At 47.4% G+C, this 18,460-nt stretch overlaps 1 protein-coding gene across 2 annotated transcripts; it reads left to right on the top strand.

Moving 5' to 3' along the window:
• The first annotated feature begins 213 nt into the window (after positions 1–213).
• Positions 214–17,647, top strand: CCSAP (centriole, cilia and spindle associated protein). 2 transcript variants are annotated; one of them, XM_081230625.1, is made up of 4 exons: positions 214–357; positions 844–1,293; positions 12,973–13,241; positions 14,858–17,647. In XM_081230625.1, the coding sequence occupies exons 2-4, from the start codon at positions 894–896 to the stop codon at positions 15,032–15,034; spliced, it is 846 nt and encodes a 281-aa protein (XP_081086751.1). In that variant the 5' UTR covers positions 214–357; positions 844–893; the 3' UTR covers positions 15,035–17,647. The 2 variants fall into 2 exon arrangements, 1 of the variants encoding a protein (XP_081086751.1); XR_014015503.1 differs by lacking the exon at positions 214–357 and adding an exon at positions 14,652–14,737 and having other exon boundaries at positions 749–1,293; positions 14,858–14,935.
• The last annotated feature ends 813 nt before the right edge of the window (positions 17,648–18,460 follow it).

The raw sequence follows: 18,460 nt of genomic DNA, 5'->3' as shown, positions 1-18,460 counted from the left end.
CGGGAGGAGAACACAGAACGTCGCGGGCTGGGGGGGCGGCCTCGTTCCCGGATGTGTCCTGCGGCGGCGGGGGCCCGGGCCAGCCGAGTCGCCCGCGTCCCCGCGCGCAGCGCCGAAGCCGCCGCCCACACCGAGCGGGGCGGGGGCCGGGGCTTGGGGCCCGGGGCTCGGGAGCGCGCGCGGGAGCCATCTGCTCCCGGGACTGAGGCGGCGCCTTGCCCTCCCGGCTGCTGCAGGAGCGCGGGCCGCCGCGCCGGCAGCGACATATTGCTCGGCAGGAAAGCGCAGGGAGAGCGGGCGGCTCCGGGCTGCTGCGCCGACCGGCCGGCGCCGCGGGGCCGGGGGCGCACGGAGGAGGTAAGCGGGTCCGACTCTCCCGCCCGCACGCAGCGCTCGGAGGGCTCTCCTGGGACCGCGAGGCCGTCCCGCTCCCCGCGCCCACGCCTCCTTCGTCTCCCTCCTCCACCGCCCATCCGCGGGCTCCCGCGGCTTCTGCCTTCCGAGCTCCGGGGCCGCCCTCCCGGCTGACCCCCCCACACGCCCCGCAGCCGCTGCCACTCTGCCCCCACCCCAGCCGGGGCCTCCCACCCGGGTCCCCTCCCCCCTCCCCTCCCCTCCCCCTCCCCTCCCCCCTCCCCGGGCAGGCCGCGCGCTCCCTCCGCCCTTGCCCCGCCCACCGCCCCGGCCCGCCCACGCCGTGCCCGCCCCCACGCCCCGCCCACGCCCGCGCTCCCGGCCCCACGTCCCGCCCCGTGCGGGCGGGGCTCCGGGTTTAAACGTCGCGGCGGGCCGGGCGAGTGGAGGGGCGGGGCGCGCCTCTGTGTTGTGCCGCGGGTTCCGTAGGCGACAGCGCGGCGCGGAACGGCGGGCACTCGGGGCCGGCGGGTGGCACCATGTCCCCGGGAAGCGGCGTGAAGAGCGAGTACATGAAGCGCTACCAGGAGCCGCGCTGGGACGAGTACGGGCCGTGCTACCGCGCGCTGCTCCACTACCGCCTGGGCCGCCGGCTGCTGGAGCAGGCGCACGCGCCCTGGCTCTGGGACGACTGGGGCCCGGCCTGCGCCTCGGACGACTCGGCGTCGTCGGCGTCCTCGGGCGCCGGGGCCCCCGCGCCCCAGTGCGCCCCGGCCTCGCCGCCGCCGCCGGTGGAGCCAGCGGCGCGCGAGGAGCCGGAGCAGCGGGCGCGCGCGGCCCCGGAGGAGGAGCGGGGCGCGGAGGCCACGGGGGACGCGGAGGCCGCGGCGGACGCGGAGGCCAGGGACGCGGAGGACGCGGAGGACTCGGCGCTGCCAGGTACCTGGCCGGGGAGGGCCCCGCTCGCGGGACTGGATTTGCTCTTGGGTCTCCTCTGAACCGCCCAGCTGTTTGTCGCAGCGCTCAGAGAAGGCGCTTCCTTGATTTTATTTAATCTATTTTGGGTAGGCGGAGAATGCGCCTCCCTTGACAAAATAAGGAAGGTGGCTGCCCCGCCTCCGCCCTCCCACCCTTTATTCCGTAATGAGGTGGCTCTGGGTTGAGCCCAATGTGAACGCCTTTGACGTGTCCCTGGCGAAGTCCCCGGGTCTTCATCCGCTGGCCTTGGTGGCCTCTGGACCACTGAACTCCCATCTGTTTATTTCTGAGCGCCCGTTTGTTTATGAGAGGCGCCCAGCTTTCATCAGATTCTCGAAGGTGACCGCCAGAGGTTAGGAACCACTGAGCTAAGCGCTCTGTCTTGTGAATGGGGCTGTTGTTTTCTGTGTTAACTCCCTGACCTCGCCGCGCTGTCCCTAAGGAATATTTTGCATTGTTTACTCAGACTGTTGCGTAACTCCCGGCTGGTGGGAGATAATCCTTGTAAGTGCCTGGTTCCCTCCGCTTCTCGCCACCCCTCCTCCGGCTGCTGCTGTGAGCGGGAGGAGAGGCAGCTGGAAAATGGCTCTTGGGGGCGGTGCATCTGCAGTTGCTGCCGGGGCCCCGCGCCTTCTCTCCTGCCCGGAGGAGCTCAGAGCTGGGGTGACTCTTGGCGTGTGAGGCGGGCTGGCTGGTCACTGGTGCTAAGGGCCAGGTTGAATGGATGCCCCAGATACCGCCTGGAGGAACCCCTGGTTTCTTCCTGATACTCTAACGTGGGCCAGGCACCACCCGGCGTCGCTCAGTTTTAAAGAGGCTCTGGTGAGCAAAATAACTAAAAGGTACTGAGAGCTTGTCATGCATCCAGTCACTGATCTTAGATTATGTATTTTCTCATTCAACGTTCAAAACAATTCTAAGAGATGGGACCATAGCTTTTATCTCAGTTTTATAGATGAAACTCAGGATAAATCATTAGTGATTTTATTTTTGTTTGTCAAATTGCAAGTGGTACTCAGTAAGACTCTCATCCTAGCTTCTCTGTGAGACGCTGAGCAGGAGAGGAAATTGAGTCTTGTTATACTGTTTTCAGCTACTCTCGGTTCATTATCGGTGGCAGAGCTGCCCCTCCATCCTCAGGTTACTTGTGAATTCCTACCCATTCCTAACCTTTGCTAGAAGTTCGCATACAGAAGGTGGAGAGGGTAAGGGGGCACTGATCTACCAGCTCAGTTATGAGATGTACTTTATCAGGCTGAATGGGCTTTTCTCTCCCCGCCTCTTCCCCTTCATTGTTTGCAAAAGAGCTGTCAGTTATTTCCATACGTATATAAATGCAGTTTTTAGACAGCACTGTAGTATGGATGGGGTCTGTGTTTGCAAGAGTTCGTGATTATTTTGATTTCCTTAGAGACACTAAATCTTCCCAGTGGCTAAAGTAGTTACTTTTTCTCTGCTAATATTTCTGGTTTAGGCATCCAGGAGAAGAAAGGATGTTTCTGCTTTCAGGACTCCCAATCCCAGGATCTTTTGGTTTGCTCATGCCTGTCACAGCCCCTGTCTATCCCTGTGAATGGCAGGATTGAAAGTCCTTGTTTTTATTTATTTTTATTTATTTTTATTATTATTATTTTTTTGCGGTACGCGGGCCTCTCACTGTTGTGGCCTCTCTCGTTGTGGAGCACAGGCTCTGGACGCGCAGGCTCAGCGGCCGTGGCTCAGGGGCCCAGCCGCTCCGCGGCATGTGGGATCTTCCCGGACCCGGGCACGAACCCGTGTCCCCTGCATCGGCAGGCGGACTCTCCACCACTGCGCCACCAGGGAAGCCCGAAAGTCCTTGTTTTTAAGTGAACAGTCTTTCTGGAATGATGAGCACGCTTTTGAGTTTCTATAAAACGTAAGCGCTTAGCCCTTGTCTTTACTGAAGCCATGTGTACGCACAGAATCGTGTAGCTCTATATGGCTGAGTACCGCTATAGCAGCTCCCCTCACCACCAACAGCGCATTCCCTAGGCGGCCACTTCCCACTCCTCTGGTTTTCCTTAATGCGTATTTCTGTTTCTCCAGGTAACATGGCTTTTATTGATACTTTTTGATCTTTTTCAGTTTTTAGCACCATCTATTGGCTTTAATTCTTTTTAGTGATCTCCTAACCCATACACATGGCCTATCCCCACCCTCTCAGTACCGTCATCATAGAGTTTGTTAGATTCACAGTTAGTGCCTGTGGAAAGGTGGCTCACAGCTGCCCTATATTGTTTTTGCCGTGATTCCCTTTTCTTTCTTTCGCAACACCACGGACACATCAGGTTCACTGTCACCCTCCCCATCTTATGACGTCCCTCCCGGGGCCTCTGACCTACTTTCATCTGGCCTGGTTGCATCTTGGGAAGGCCCTTGGCCACCGCCGCAGGGACTCCCTGGCTTCTCTCTTGGGTAGGACCCTCTGTTGTGTGGCTCTCACATTGTCTTCTTTCTTGGTTTACCCTCTCCTGACAAAGATTATCTTCTAGTACCTTCCTGAGAAAGGGTGTGTGAGAGGTTTAACTTTCTGAGACCTTGCATGTCAAAAGATTCTATTCTCACTATTCCATAGTTTGTGGCTGGGCATGAAATTCTAGGTTAGAAGTAATTGTCTCTAAAAAATCTGGAGGCGTTGCTGTCCAGTGTTGGAACTTCTGATGTTGCCGTTACACTCCTGTGTCATTCTTTGTTGATAACACGTTCCCCGCCTCGGGAAGCTTTTCAGGTCTTCTCTTTGTCCTCTGTGCTCTGAAAGTTTCCCCAATCCAGGCCTCTTTTCCTCCAATGTGCTTTCATGGGTCCTTGCAGTCAAACTCTTGTTTTGTAATTCTGGGAAGTTTTCTTGAATTGTTTTCTCATTTCTATTTTTTTTTTCTATTCCTTTCTTTTTGAACTCCTTAGTTGGATGTCAGACTTCACAAATGTATCCTATCATTTTCTACCCCGGCCCCCATTCCATCTGTTTTTTTCTTCTATTTTTCTGGACAATATTCTCAACCTCATCTTCCAACTCTTCGATTACATTTTTCATTTGTGGGGTCCTATTTATTTTTTAATATAAGAGCTGTTGAATTGTTTTCTAGGTTTTCCTCCCTCCCTTCCTTCCCTCCCTCTCTTTATTCTTCTTTAAAAAAACAGTATTTTGTTCTTGATTCGTGCACATAGTATCCTCTCTTATCTTGCTGAGAATATCACTAGGAGTTTTTTGTCCATTTTCTTCTTGCAGTGTTTCTTCAGCACAGTCTGTTTCCCCTCTGTCTCCCTACATTTGTTTCTTTTGCTTGTAATCCTGCATTTCCTGTTAGAAGCTATTCTCAAACGTCTAATGATCCTTGGCTTCTCATTCTTATTTAAGAAATGGGTATAAGAAGCGTCGGGAAGTTCCCTGTGTGTAGGGGGTGTGGGTGGAGGTGCTTGTTCACTGCGAAGTCCCTTCTCTCCGTAGCAGCATGCTTCAAAGAGGGTCTAGAATGTCTCCAATTCCTTTCTTCATATTCACATTTCTTTTTAAATTAAATTTTATTTTTTAACCAGTTATACATATGCATAATTTTTAAAAAATAGGCTTAAAATGAAAAAATAATCCTGACCCATCTACCACCCATGCCCCTCGCTCCCTAGGGGCCTCCTTCCAACTCTCTACCTTTCGTTTCAGCACTGTGGGCAAAACTCTTTTCATTCAGACTAATGTTAGCTTTTTTAGTTTAAACATTATATATTGACTTCCCGTCAGTATATTTATGATGATTTAGCTCGAGATCTTAGCTTGGCCATCCCCACCCCTAGACACATACCAGCACCTACTTTGTACCACAGTATTAACTATGTGACCGTTTCATTAAAGCACTATTCTGTGTTTGGATGATCATGACTATGTAAATGTTATTTGCAGGTAATCCATGTAGTACATGCTGATTACATTTTCTTGGTTATTATTTATGTTTTTCCTGGAGTTAATCATTGCTTTACTTTTATGTTTGTTTGTTTTTGGTACTCCCATCACTCATTCAGCCTGAAAGAGTCTGGTAGTACTGTAAAACTTTTCATATGCCAGGCACATTAGGTGTTCTGTTCGTTTCATTATTTTCCTTGGAGACATTTTTGTGGAACCCTTGGTTCTCCTGTTTTAATTTAGACTTTATGCTGTCCAGACCTGACATAGCTGTCAAACTGAGGCTTCTCTTCACTGATTGCCTGAGTATTCCTTTTGCTAAACTCCTTTATGCAGCCCCATCTCACAAGTCTCAAATCTCCCTTCCTTTTGGTGGGGAAATGTTGAAGGGGAGTAAGCATTTTGTCACCTTGCAGTCTGAAAATGCCTTTATCCAAGGGCTGGGCTGCCATTTTGGCAAGATAGAGACTTCCTGGATTAGAAATTTCAGTATTTGAAGGCATTATTATGTTGAATCCTAGGTTTAGGTCTTACTGTTGAGAAGCACCATGCTATTCTGATGCTTATTTTGGGTACGTGACCTCTCTTCTTTCTTTCTTTTTTTTTGCGGGGGGGACGTTTTGGGACATTCTCTTCATCCTAGGTGCTCTAAAATTCTATGTGTATGTCATTTTTCATTCATTGGGCTGACAACTTGGTGGGCCTTTTTAATCTGGAAACATTTCTTTCCATTCCATGATATTTTCTAGTACTGTTTAAAATAATTTCCTCCACTCTATTCATTTTTTCTTTCTATAATTATTTTTAGTTGGATGGTGTACTTCCTGGATCAAACCGCTAACATTTTTATTTAACAATTTTTTGATATTGGAATTTTTGGTTCTATTTTCCAGGAGAACTCTTTAATTTTATCTTCTAAATTTCTTATAGAAATGTTAATTCTAGTTTTTAATTTCAAAGAGATTACTTTTTTGTCCCAAGTGTTCTTTAAAAATTTTTTTTTAAATAGCATCCTATTCTCTCTGGATTTCTTTTAACTACCCCCCTCCCCCGCCCCAAAGCCATAAATATCCTTTGAGTGCTCTCTTATATTCCCAGCCTAGTCTTTTTCTCTATATTTTGGTCTCTTTCTTATTAAAGGATGTACTTGAATGCTTGCTCTTAGCCTGTCTGCCCATATTTAAGAGTGAGGCTTGAAGGGCTTTTCGGGAGCTGTGTTCCTGGGGGAGCTTGTGACCGTAATTGCAGGAGGACCCCGCTGTTTCTCTGGGGGCTGCCAATGTCAGTACCTGCCCATTTCTCTAGTGTCAGCTTCTCAGACAGTGTCCTCCATCCTCCTACCTGGGAGGGCACAAGCCTGGCTCTCAGCATCCCGGCAGCAGAGTTGTGGGAACAGAGGAGGGATCCCGTTCTTTACCACGTCATCCTGTTCTCACGAAGGTGACCCCTTACTTCTGCTGTGCCTGGTGCCCTCTAGTCCTCCCTCTCCAGGCTGTAGGGCACCTGCATTCTGGGGCGGGGGCAGGGCGGTCGCCTGGCCTGAGGAGCAGAGGAAGGACTGTTGAAGAAGTATGCATTGCTGCACAACAGAATTACCCTGGAAACTAGTGCTTCAGATTCCAATTCTTACTTTATTATTGCTCATGGTTTCTGTGTGTTGGAATTTGGCCCCAGGCACAGGACATGCCTTGTCTCTGCTGCGTGGGACTGCAGCCATCTGCTAGGACACTTGCAGGTGACATCTTCAGGTGCCTGGCCCTCCTCGTCACATGCAGGCTGGCCTCCAAGGGCGAGCGTTCCTGAGAGAGAGCTGGGCACCTGCTGTATTGTCCTTGGCGACTTATTGCCAGGAGCCATGTGGCACCTCTTTCACCCCATTCTTTGCTCACAGAAGTCTGCCCAGGTTCAAGGGGAAGCAGCATGGACCCTGGTTCTCAGCAGAGGCACATTCATATTACACTGTCAGAGGAACACCTGGGGCACTGATCGATGCCGGACCTTTGGGAAGGCAGTCTGCCGCACTAGCCTTCTGGGGAGTCTGGTGCCTCAGTGCCAGTTCCTGTGGGGCTCCGCTGTGTCCTGGGCCCTTCTCCTGCAGGGAGTCAGCAGCATCCTGCTCCTTCCTGTGAGTCGCTTCTATCTCTTTGTCACTTTCCATCTTCCAAAATTTGTCTGATGTCATCGCCTCCTTGCTCTTTGTCCTGTGGGTTGATACCTTTTTTCCTTCACTTTAGTGGGGTTTTGGGAGGAAGGGACTATATGCATGTGTCGCCAGTGCACATTTAGCCTGCTGACCCCATTTGCTCTATTTTTACTTATTTTTATTTTTCACTTTATTTATTAGTCTTAGAGGTTTGTGAATTCTGTTAATTTTTTTCCCAAACTAACCCTTGGCTGTGTTGGTTTTCTTTATTATATGTTTATAATTCATGATCTTTTTTCCTTACTCTAATTTTTTAATGCTTACTTTTTTTTTAGTTTTTTATTTTTTAATTTATTTGTTTTGGCTGCATTGGATCTTTGTTGCTGTACGCAGGCTTTCTCTAGTTGTGGCGAGCGGGGGCTACTCTTCGCTGTGGTGTGAGGGCTTCTCATTGTGGTGGCTTCTCTTGTGGTGGGGCACGGGCTCTAGGTGCACGGGCTTCAGTTGTTGTGGCAGACGGGCTCAGCAGTTGTGGCTCATGGGCTCTAGAGCGCAGGCTCAGTAGTTGTGGCGCACGGGCTTAGTTGCTCCACAGCATGTGGGATCTTCCCAGACCAGGACTCAAACCCATGTGCCCTGCATTGGCAGGCAGATTCTTAACCACTGAGCCAACCAGGGAAGCCCCTAATGCTTATTTTATTTTTATTTTTTTATTTTTTTGCAGTACGCGGGCCTCTCACTGTTGTGGCCTCTCCCGCTGCGGCGGAGCACAGGCTCCGGACGCGCAGGCCCAGCCGCCATGGCTCTCGGGCCCAGCCGCTCCGCAGCATGTGGGATCTTCCCAGACCGGGGCACGAACCCGTGTCCCCTGCATCGGCAGGCGGACTCTCAACCACTGCGCCACCAGGGAAGCCCCCTAATGCTTATTTTTATAACATTTTAAGATGGATGCTTATCATTGATTTTTTCCCCTGCCCTTTTTTTTTGATATATTGATTTAAGGCTATACATTGCATTCTGATTACTGCTTTAGCTGCATCATGCTTAATGAGGAAACTGTAGAAACATTTCTAATAGGAACAGGATTAACAACACAGATTACCGTTTTAACCATTTTTAAGTGTATAGCTTAGTGGCATTGAGTACATTCACATTTTTGTGCAATTGTATGATTTGTTTTTGACCCATGCATTATTTAGAAATGTTTTTAGGGGGAGGGATAAATTAGGAGCATGGGGTTAACAGATACAAACTACTATATATAAAACAGATAAGTGACAAGGATTTCCTGTATAGCACAGGGAACTATATTCAATACCTTGTAATAACCTGTAATGGAATACAATCTGGAAAAAAATATGTGTGTGTATGTGTGTGTGTGTGTGTGTGTGTATATATCTGAATTACTTTGCTGTACACCTGAAACTAACACAGTATTGTAAATCAACTATACTTCAATTAAAAAAAAGTTTTTAAATTTCAAAACGAGATTTAAAAAAGTAATTTATTTTTGTTGTTGTATCTAGCTTAATTACATGATAGAGAATACATTCTATATGATTTCAATTTTGTAAATGTATTAAGATTTGCTTTATGACCTTGCTTGGATAAGTAGATTTCTGTAAATGTTCCATATGTGCTTGACAAAATTGTATATTCTGCAGTTGTTGGGTGCAGTGTTCTGTATATACCCATTGGGTCAAATGTGTTAATTCTGTTGTTCAAATAGTTTAAAAAATCAATCTGTTCAATCAGACTTTCTGTGATGAGGGGCAGGTTCTCTGTCTGCACCATCCAGTGTGGCAGCCATGAGCCATATGTGGGAATTGAGCACCTGAACTTTGATTGGTGTAACTGAGGAGCTGAATATTTATTTTACTTAATTTTAATTAATTTAAACATATTTAATAGCCACATGTGGTTAATGGCTTTTGTATTGCATAGCATAGTCCTAAATCAAGACTGAGCTTATTTTTCAGTTACTGAGAAAGCGGGTATTAGAATTTTTCACAGTAACTGGTGGTGACACTGTTTTGTCTGTCTGGAAATGTCTTTATTTAAAACTTTGAATAGGATTTTGAAACATATACGTGTATACACTTATCTTGTACCAGGCACTATTTCAAGAGTTTTATAAATATTAATTTTATAGTTATATGTTCTGTCTCTTCTGTGTTTCCCATCTTCTGTCTCCCGCTGCAGATATTTTTGAGCTTGTTTTTTCTTTAAGTACAGAGCGTGAACACGGTTGTTTTATGGTCAGTGATCATCCCATTATCCCAAGTCTCTCGCTGCTGCTGGGCCTTCCTTACCGTCTTGTCTCTTGTGTGCCTGGTCATCGTCCCAGGACACTCATCGTTGTTGTGTGTGGAAGATTATCTGTAGGAATAATCTGAGGCCTAGGCTCTCTGGAGAGGATTTTAGTTTCTTGTGTTGGGTGCTTGTGGACTCTGCTGTTTTTAGTGTCAGCCCTTTTAGTGCTCTGTGGTGAGGAGAGTTGGTGCATTACCTGCATTGGGGTCTCCCCACTCTTCACTCTGCAGCCTGCTGTGACCTGCTTCCCCACCCCTATGCTCCCCTACATCCCCCGTGAGACAGCCTGGCTGCCCAGTGCTGAGTTTTTCTTTAAAAAAAAAAAAAAAAAAACTGAATACTTTATGTTTAATTGTGGTAAAACACACGTAACATAAAAGTTATCATCCTATTTTTTTTTTGTTGAGGTATAGTTGATTCACAATATTATATAAGTTTCAGGTGTACAACATAGTGATTCACAATTTTAAAGGTTACGCTCCATCTATAATTGTTACAAAGTGTCGGCTGTATTCCCTGTGCCGTTCAGTACACCCTGGCAGCTCTTCATTTTTTACGCAGTAGCTGGTGCATCCTAAGCCCCTGCCCCTAGAATGCCCTGTCTCTTTTCTTCTGCATCCTCCCGCCCTCTCTGTAGTGTCTGGCCCTGTTCACTGCTCTCTCCTTTTCTGGGAGTCCTTCTCCAGCTTCTCTCCTGGAAGCTTTCCGACTTTGCTGACTGTTCTCTCCCTGGCTCCCTGGCTGCTCCGTCTGCCAGCTCAGCCCCAGGGCCGCCCTCCGCCCCCTTTTCCCTCACTCCCACCACCTACTCCGCGTCCCCGCTGGGGGACCTGCTCTCTGTCTGAGCCTCGGCCCCCACCCACCTGCTCAGGACCCCCTCCGATTCCACATTCTCTTCTCGGCCCCAGATTAAGGGTCCAGCTGCTGCCTTCTTGGTGGCTCCAGGGGCATCTCACACCGGAGGCGTCAAGCACCCTTTCCCCATCCTTTGGCAGCCTTCTGCTGGAGGACAGCGTGACTAGCCACTCCCAGCCCCTGAGGACGCAGACTCCTCTTCGCCTGCCAGCATCCTCGCGGTGTCCGTCGCCCACTCCCCTGTCCATCTCGCCCTCTGCTGCTGGGCTCTCCGCGCTGTGGTCTGATCAGTGTGCAGTTCACAGGTGCCCGGGTGAGTCTGAGCACCGGCCAGGTGTGGTGGACGCTATTCCGGTCTTTCTCACCGCTCCTCCACTGCCGTCACTGTAGGTTACCCTCCCCTCCCCGGACTCTGCTATTTTTTCCTAGCTGTCCTTTCTGTCCCCACCACTCTGATCTAACCCGTCCTTCATGTTCGTTGCTAGAGACCTCATTCCCGAAATGAAAATAGGACCACATCATTTTTCAGCCTAAAACACTTCAGTGATTCTTCTTCATTTTCAGGAAAAAATAAAACTTCTGAGCTTGGCACAGAAAGTCTTTTCTCCCCACCGCTACCCGCCACCCCCGCCCCATGCCTTCATCCCTAGGATCTCTGTGTGCCTTTCAGTTTGAACCACGTATATTCTTTCTTCTGTCCAGGCCGTTGAACAAGCCAGTCCCTCTTTCTGGAATTCACTTTCCTAACCTCTTCGTGGCTGGCGTTACCTTGTCCTTTGAACCAAATCATTATTGTCTTCTCTGGGCAGGCTCCCCACGTGGGTTAGAGGAAGAGAAGGAAGGGAAATGAATCGATGAAGATGATTTAGGTGGTTCCCGTCTCTCTCAGTGTTGTGACTACACCAGCCTCGGTCCCCCTTCTACTCTCTGTTGTCTTGGTCCTGATGGGCTCTTTTCTCTTCTCCTACATCCAGGGAAGAGAAGCGGACAGGGTGTGGACACATCGCTCAGAGGAGTGTGTGAGTGATGGGTGGATTTGGGTTCTCATGATACAGCAGAAGGCTGGCATCTCACCTCATCCCTAGATAGCACAGGGCTGGGTTTATGGATATGGCGCATGGGGGTGCAAAGCACTGAGCCCCAGGGTCAGATGCAGGCTGTCTGCTCCCTAAAATGCTTAGTAATAAATGAAACAATTTGGTAGATCAGGGTCATTGCTGAAGACAGAAATGACGGTGATCTGTCAGGATTCACACGTGTGCATTTTGTGTGAGGGCCTCTACTTCCGCGGGGACATGGATGTCGGCAGGGAAGGATCCACTAAAGGGGTGAGGGACCCGAGCGTGTCCTAAAAGTGATGGGGTTTGGGAATAGCAACCTGGAAAATCATCACCTATAGCCAAATTCTGGAGCCTCGGAAACGAGGGATTTCCCACATATGTGAACAAGGGGGTCTGTGAAATGGAGCCTGGATGCACAAGGAGCTCTTATTTGGACATAAGTTTAGTCTGAGATGAAACACAGGCTCACTAGGGGTTTACACAAAGAATACAACCTTTACAAGATCATAAAGTGCTTATAAAAATAATGAATGGAAAGTCATGAAGGGTAATTAAGGGACATAGGTACGTTTTGGACTGTGTTCTTAGTATCTGAGTAAACCTCAGGCAGGAGGTCTATTCCCCACTGGAGTTTCCCCAGCCCCGCTGAGAGATTTAGGACTGTGTAGACCAGGGGCCCTGGTTCACGTCAAGAACAAGAGCCCCCTTCCCAGCTGCTCACACTGGGGGCGCCCAGCTGTGTGTGTGTGTGTGTGTGTGTGAGTGTGTGAGTAGCTATGGAAACCCTCCCTATCGTGATGGAGGGCTTTTGAAGCTAAGGTCACTGGCCAGCTCTTACAAGGAGCACAGGAGAGCTGAGAGGAGCGTTTTCCATAATCATGGAGCATCACAAAGAAATGCAGTCCTGGAACTCCAGTTGAGTAATTTGAAAACTAACCTTTTGCAGCTGTTGAATGATTGTCACAGGCCCAGATCTGGCCCTGAAGTAAGACGATAAGCTGATTGGACTTATCATGGGGAAAGCCATTAGGCTGAGTTGCTTTCTAGATTTTAGTATTTAATTAAGATGCTTAATCTCAGAATGCGAGTGATAGTTGTTACTTTTGAATAGGCTTGGTTCAATCTTGGTGTATTTATGGTTGATCTTAAAATGGGATAGGCTGAAAATTATTATACTAATGTGTTTCTGTCCTTACGTTTTAAGTGAAACTTGTGAGTTGAGCTATAAGTGAAAAAGTTACTGACTTCATTAAGCATTATGAATTTTTCATCCCAAATATTTAAATCATATGTAATTATATGTAAACCGGAATTTAAAGCATTCATCTTGTTTTATCTCCTTTTTCAAAAAGCACTGCCAGCGAAAGACATAAAAGAAAAACCTGAACGACAGATCAGGACCAGAGAGCCTGACAAATTACCCAGCAGTACCGAACCTCAACCACCACCAAGTGCCTTACCTGCCAGAGGAAGTAGGAGAGCGGTCAAGAGTCCTCAAAGGTCATCAACTAAAATAAAAGAACATAAGCATCCGTTTGCCCTTTATGGGTGGGGAGAAAAACAGACGGATACAGGAAGCCAAAAAACTCACAACGTCTGTGCTTCTGCCCCAGTGCATGAGGTGGGTGCCAGTGAACGGGCTTCTCTGTTTTCCCCCTGGAGGATGGGGGATGGCCTCGCCTTTGTCATTGGCTTCATACCCTGTGATCACTGTGATGCTTTGGGACATGGTAGGTCTTAGGTGGCCCAAGGAAAGCCTAGAACTGGGCATCTGATTTGCAAACAGGATGCAGGATGTTAGCTGCCTGGAGGTCAGGGGGGTTTGCTGGTACCTGGAAGGGTTTACCGACACCAAGCCAGGCGGAGAAGTGCCAGGACTCAGGGTTCTCAAGTTCTTGGGGGGCCAGGAGGTGCACCTGAGGGGCATGGGCAGGGTTGGCAGCTGCCCATCTAGATTTGCCTCTGGCCTCCTGAGAGGCCCCTGCTCCATCAGCCTTGATAACTGGTATCCATCCCCTTGACCCCTTGTTACTGTCTGTTAGATCACATCTCCTGCATTCTCGACATCTATCTAGACTCTCGTTTCCTCTTTGGATTAAATTAGAGTGATTGCGTTTCCCCTGCTCATCCATCCCCCGGAGGTCTGGTTCTCCTCAGACTCAGCCCTGGAGTGTCCCTGTGCGAAGGCCTGAGGACACGGCAGACGAGGGGGGCCTCACGTGTGGAGCCACAAAGCAATGACTGTGTTAGCACTAACACTGTCACTCCAGCCCAAAGCAAAGAGGGAATGAAAAGAAGCAGAAAGTTCAGGCTGTTTGAATTCTGGTTAAATACCAGGATCCAGTGTTCACCGAACAGACTTCTGAGCCCTAGCAGATGGTGCTGTTTAGAGTGGTATTTGAGAAAACAGAGCTGTCCTCTGGCAACCCGGTGGGATTAAGTTGAACAGGGTTCATTAAACGTCTTAGCTGGTAAAATCCTTTGAGATTTGTTAGTATTTTGCTGTAAGATGTTATTTATTTTTTAAGTATTTATTTTTTAATTTATTTTTTGGCTGTGTTGGGTCTTCGCTGCTGCGTGCGTGCTTTCTCCAGTTGCGGCGAGCAGGGGCTACTCTTTGTTGCAGTGCGTGGGCTTCTCATTGCGGGGGCTTCTCTTGTTGCGGAGCACGGGCGCTAGGCGCGCGGGCTTCAGTAGTTGCAGTGCATGGGCTCAGTAGTTGTGGCTCGCGGGCTCTAGAGTGCAGGCTCAGTAGTCGTGGCTCATGGGCTTCGTTGCTCCGCGACATGTGGGATCTTCCCGGACCAGGGCTCGAACCCGTGTCCCTTGCATTGGCAGGCGGATTCCTAACCACTGTGCCACCAGGGAAGTCCCTGTAAAACATTTAAATTCCTTCAATGGAATACTGATCCATGCTTAATGCTAAGGAGTTCCAGTAATATTCCAGAGCCAGTTTCTCGAGGTACCTGCAGATTAGTTGCTTACTATTTATATCTGAAATTTCGTCCGGTGGACATTTTCTGTTGCCTAGTTTCTTTATTGCTGACGATGGGTAAGACAGAATCCAGGGCAGTGGCTCTTCTGGAGAAGCTTTTATACACAGAAGTCCTGAATATGGTGAGTCTGGCTTGCCTCTGCCCTGCTCCAGGTGACGTGGGGGAAGCTTCACTGTAAATGTTCTGGAAAATTAGCGCCAAAGCCACCTGAGTGAGTGTACGTTTATTCTGACTCCCTTAGATTCATGAATCGGCGTTGCGAGCCAAGAGCAGAAGGCAGGTGGAGAAGAGGCGGCTGGCGGCTCAGAGGCAGCGGGCTCACTCCGCCGACGTGGACAAAAACAGGCGGGTCAAGCCTGCCTCGTCGGAGAACCCGTGGATGACGGAGTACATGAGATGCTACTCTGCCAGAGCTTGAGAGGAGGGACAGTTGCTCAGACAACCTCTTTTAAAAAGTGTAAATGAAAGAAAGGAAAAAACAAAACAAAAACCATCAAAAGAAACTGGACACAGGTTTAAGAAACCAACTGATTATGCAAGATTTTTCTTAGGGAATTTCCAAAAGATTGTCTCTTTTGATGAATCCTGGTCACCTACCTCAGCAGTAGGGTGACAGCTGAAAGCCATAGACATTTGGTTATTTATGAGAATTCCCTAAATCTTTGATATTCTTATAAGGGTTTTGTTATAAAGCATCTTAATCTTTTCAGATACTGACACCAAATGCCTTTAAATGGCTTACAGATTCTTAACTTCAGTATCTTCCCTCAGTTTAGGTGGAGCCTGTGTTGCTCCTGTTCTGAACGACTTCTGAGATTCCATAGCTGGTAAGGTCACGCCAGCTTGCGGCAGAAGACTCATTTTCCTTATGTGTAGATTTCTTTGTGAAAGAATATCAAGTTAAAAGTGAGTTTCGACGCTAGTACTGATTCAATGTATAGTGAAAGTAGAGCTTTGGTAGCTCCTAACAGTTAACTTTCTTTTGCATTTCAGTTCAGCACCACTTCACGTGGACTGTGATATTTAAGAATTACTGGGCTGGGTGAGGGTCATCTTTTCTCTTTAAATTGTCATCTAGGCACTTATTAATAGTTTAATAGTTCAGGTGCATTCCAGTAAACAAAGTGCCAGTGCAGTGTGTTTAGAAGTAGTACTGGTTTCTTTTGAGTCAAAGACTGTCTGTCACTTTTTATTGTGAGATTTTTTTAAGAACACATAATGGGGTACCGTTCACTTGCTGCAGTCTGGCCTTTAGACACACACTCACTGTGGACTTTTGCCTCTTTTCTGATAGTTTGGCGACGACATTTAGAATTTAATTGTCCTGCTCATTGGGGATGGGGACAGATTTTAAGATACCCATTAGAGATGTGGACCACCCCTACTTTCTCCTCCATAGAACTCACCAGTAACAAAGCCTTGATGATGTACATTGTTCAGACTTTTGGTTGAAATACATTCCTCTTAGGTTGCTAACCGGTAGGCCTTGTGTAGAACCTAATGCGAGAGGATGCTGGTGTGTGCGTGGGCAGAGGTGTATGTAAATGACGTGCTCCTTCTCTCTAGTACATTTGCTTTTGTGGTAGAAAGTGATTTTGAGAAACACTGGTTTCCATCCAGGAGAGACAGGAATCTGCAGGATGAATGGTAAACTCCTCATAGGAGAGAAGGAAGTACTTTGCCAACTTAGCACGTGCAGATGTGTGAATGAAAATCTGGTGTTTGATGTGAGTTTGAGCATTTCCTTGACATTTTTACTCTGGGTCTTTGAAGTATTATGGTCAATTTTTAGAACACAAATGTTTTATTCCATGTAAAATCTTCACACAGTATCATCTTACACAACTGTATTAAGTTTTGCAAACTCATACTGAAAAATCATGAGCTTTTTTAAAAAAAAAACTTTAAAAATATTTGCATTGTTTTTAGGTGAATACATCGTGAGCTCTCCTGGTCACTGTGATGTATATTTAGTACGAAGAAGGTCTGTGTGTTGTCCAAAACAACCTCGCTAGTGATTCTGGTGAATCTTGCTGTTATTATAGTCCTTAAACATGGCAGGTACCTAAAGATGAAATTCCTGTGGCGTCTTGATGGTGGAAACTGTTTCTTTAAAATCACTTCCTGTATGTTCGGTTTCAACCACCGGCTCTGGCGTTCCATTCCCGTTGCAGCTGACAATCTTAGGAAGAGGCCGAGGGGAGTAGCTCGGGTCCACACTGATGGACTGTCTTAGAAACCCGACCCTTCGAGGCTCTGAGCAAGCCAGACTCTCTCCTTTAGAAAACAGACTCATATTCAATGTGCTTACTTATTACTGCAAACTCCAGATGCAGATCTGGAAGAACCTAGAGGGCAATACTGGCCAATTTTTCCCCATTTTTAAGTAGAGGACAAATGAACAAAATTTTTAAAGTACTTTTAATGTGCATGAACAATGAATGAGTCAATATGAAGTACTTGTGAGTTCCCTTCCTATGTCCAAGTCATTAGTTGGTTAGGGTTTCTTTACTTTTCTTTCTCTTTAGGGGTAAAGATTATCTTTCAAGCCTACAGAATTTTTTAAGTTGTAACTTCCCAGCCGCTCCGCGGCATGTGGGATCTTCCCGGACCGGGGCACGAACCTGCGTCCCCTGCATCGGCAGGCGGACTATGAACCACTGCGCCACCAGGGAAGCCCAAGTTGTAACAATTTGATGTCCTACTTTTTCCTTCTCATTCTAGAAACTGATGTTGTGATCATGTTCCCATTTCTTTGGACAACTTATAAGACAGCAAGGTAGTTTAAAATTACCTATCATGTTGAAAAGTTTGAAACTGAGAATCCAGTGATATTTAAAATATAGAATAAAATAATTGCTACATAAGACTTTTTAAAATTTTGGTTTTAAGTTCTTAATTAAAACAATTTGCCATAAACATGTTTTCTGTGTTACTTTTATGAAAAGCAATAATAGAATATTGAGTAACACCTGAATACCTCCACTGGACCGAGGTGAGTGAGAACTATATAGGAATCTGTCCGTTTTCTTTCTTTCTTTTTTTTTTTTTTTTGCGGTATGTGGGCCTCTCACTGTTGTGGCCTCTCCCGTTGCGGAGCACAGGCTCCGGATGCGCAGGCTCAGCGGCCATGGCTCACGGGCCCAGCCGCTCCGCGGCATATGGGATCCTCCCGGACCGGGGCACGAACCCGTATCCCCTGCATCGGCAGGCGGACTCTCAACCACTGCGCCACCAGGGAGGCCCCGTTTTCTTTCTTTTAAAACCTAAAAGATCGCTCTTGTTTAGGAGGTGTCAAAATGCTTGTACTCCCCTACTGTCAGAAAATTTCCAAGTACATATATACATTTTTTCAAGTTTACTAAAAGTAAAATAGGGCATAGGTTATCTGAATTAACTTGTAAGGTAGTAAGCACACATTTGTGGTGCTTCTTATGAAATAGCTTTGTCATTGATTCATCAAATGTAAATTGCTAGTAACCTGAAAGGTGTGTATACTGGGTCACATAAACTCAACCAACTAAACTGCACAAAAGAAAGGTGGCTTTTGAGTTCTAAGGCTGTGCTGGGCGTAAACTTTATCAACGGAAGGTTAGTACTTGATAAAGTGTTCAAATGTATTATTGGCAAAGAGGGAGAGAGGCCAAGCCTATGTTAGAAGTAAAAACAACTTTCCTTGTTGACTGCTTCAGTAGAAAATAGTTTAGTGGATAATTTTACATTACACTGGACTAGATAAAAAATGGTGCTAATATTTACACAGTCTGATTCTGTAGTTGGTTTGGGATCAAACTGTCAATGCCTGACTTATAAGGTTCTTACTCTAGTCTTGTGATCAGCTAAA

This window comes from Mesoplodon bidens (assembly GCF_964165515.1).
Source record: "Mesoplodon bidens genome assembly, chromosome: 1".
NCBI classification, from domain to species: domain Eukaryota; kingdom Metazoa; phylum Chordata; class Mammalia; order Artiodactyla; family Ziphiidae; genus Mesoplodon; species Mesoplodon bidens.
Note: the sequence above shows the minus strand (reverse complement) of the source record. Positions and strands in the feature narration are given on the sequence as shown.

Excerpts from the sequence above, each read along its gene's own strand:
- CCSAP (XM_081230625.1), top strand. The coding sequence starts at position 894 with ATGTCCCCGGGAAGCGGCGTGAAGAGCGAGTACATGAAGCGCTACCAG. Across the intron at positions 1,294-12,972 it reads GGAGGACTCGGCGCTGCCAG|CACTGCCAGCGAAAGACATA; the intron begins GTACCTGGCCGG and ends TTTTTCAAAAAG. Across the intron at positions 13,242-14,857 it reads CTTCTGCCCCAGTGCATGAG|ATTCATGAATCGGCGTTGCG; the intron begins GTGGGTGCCAGT and ends TGACTCCCTTAG.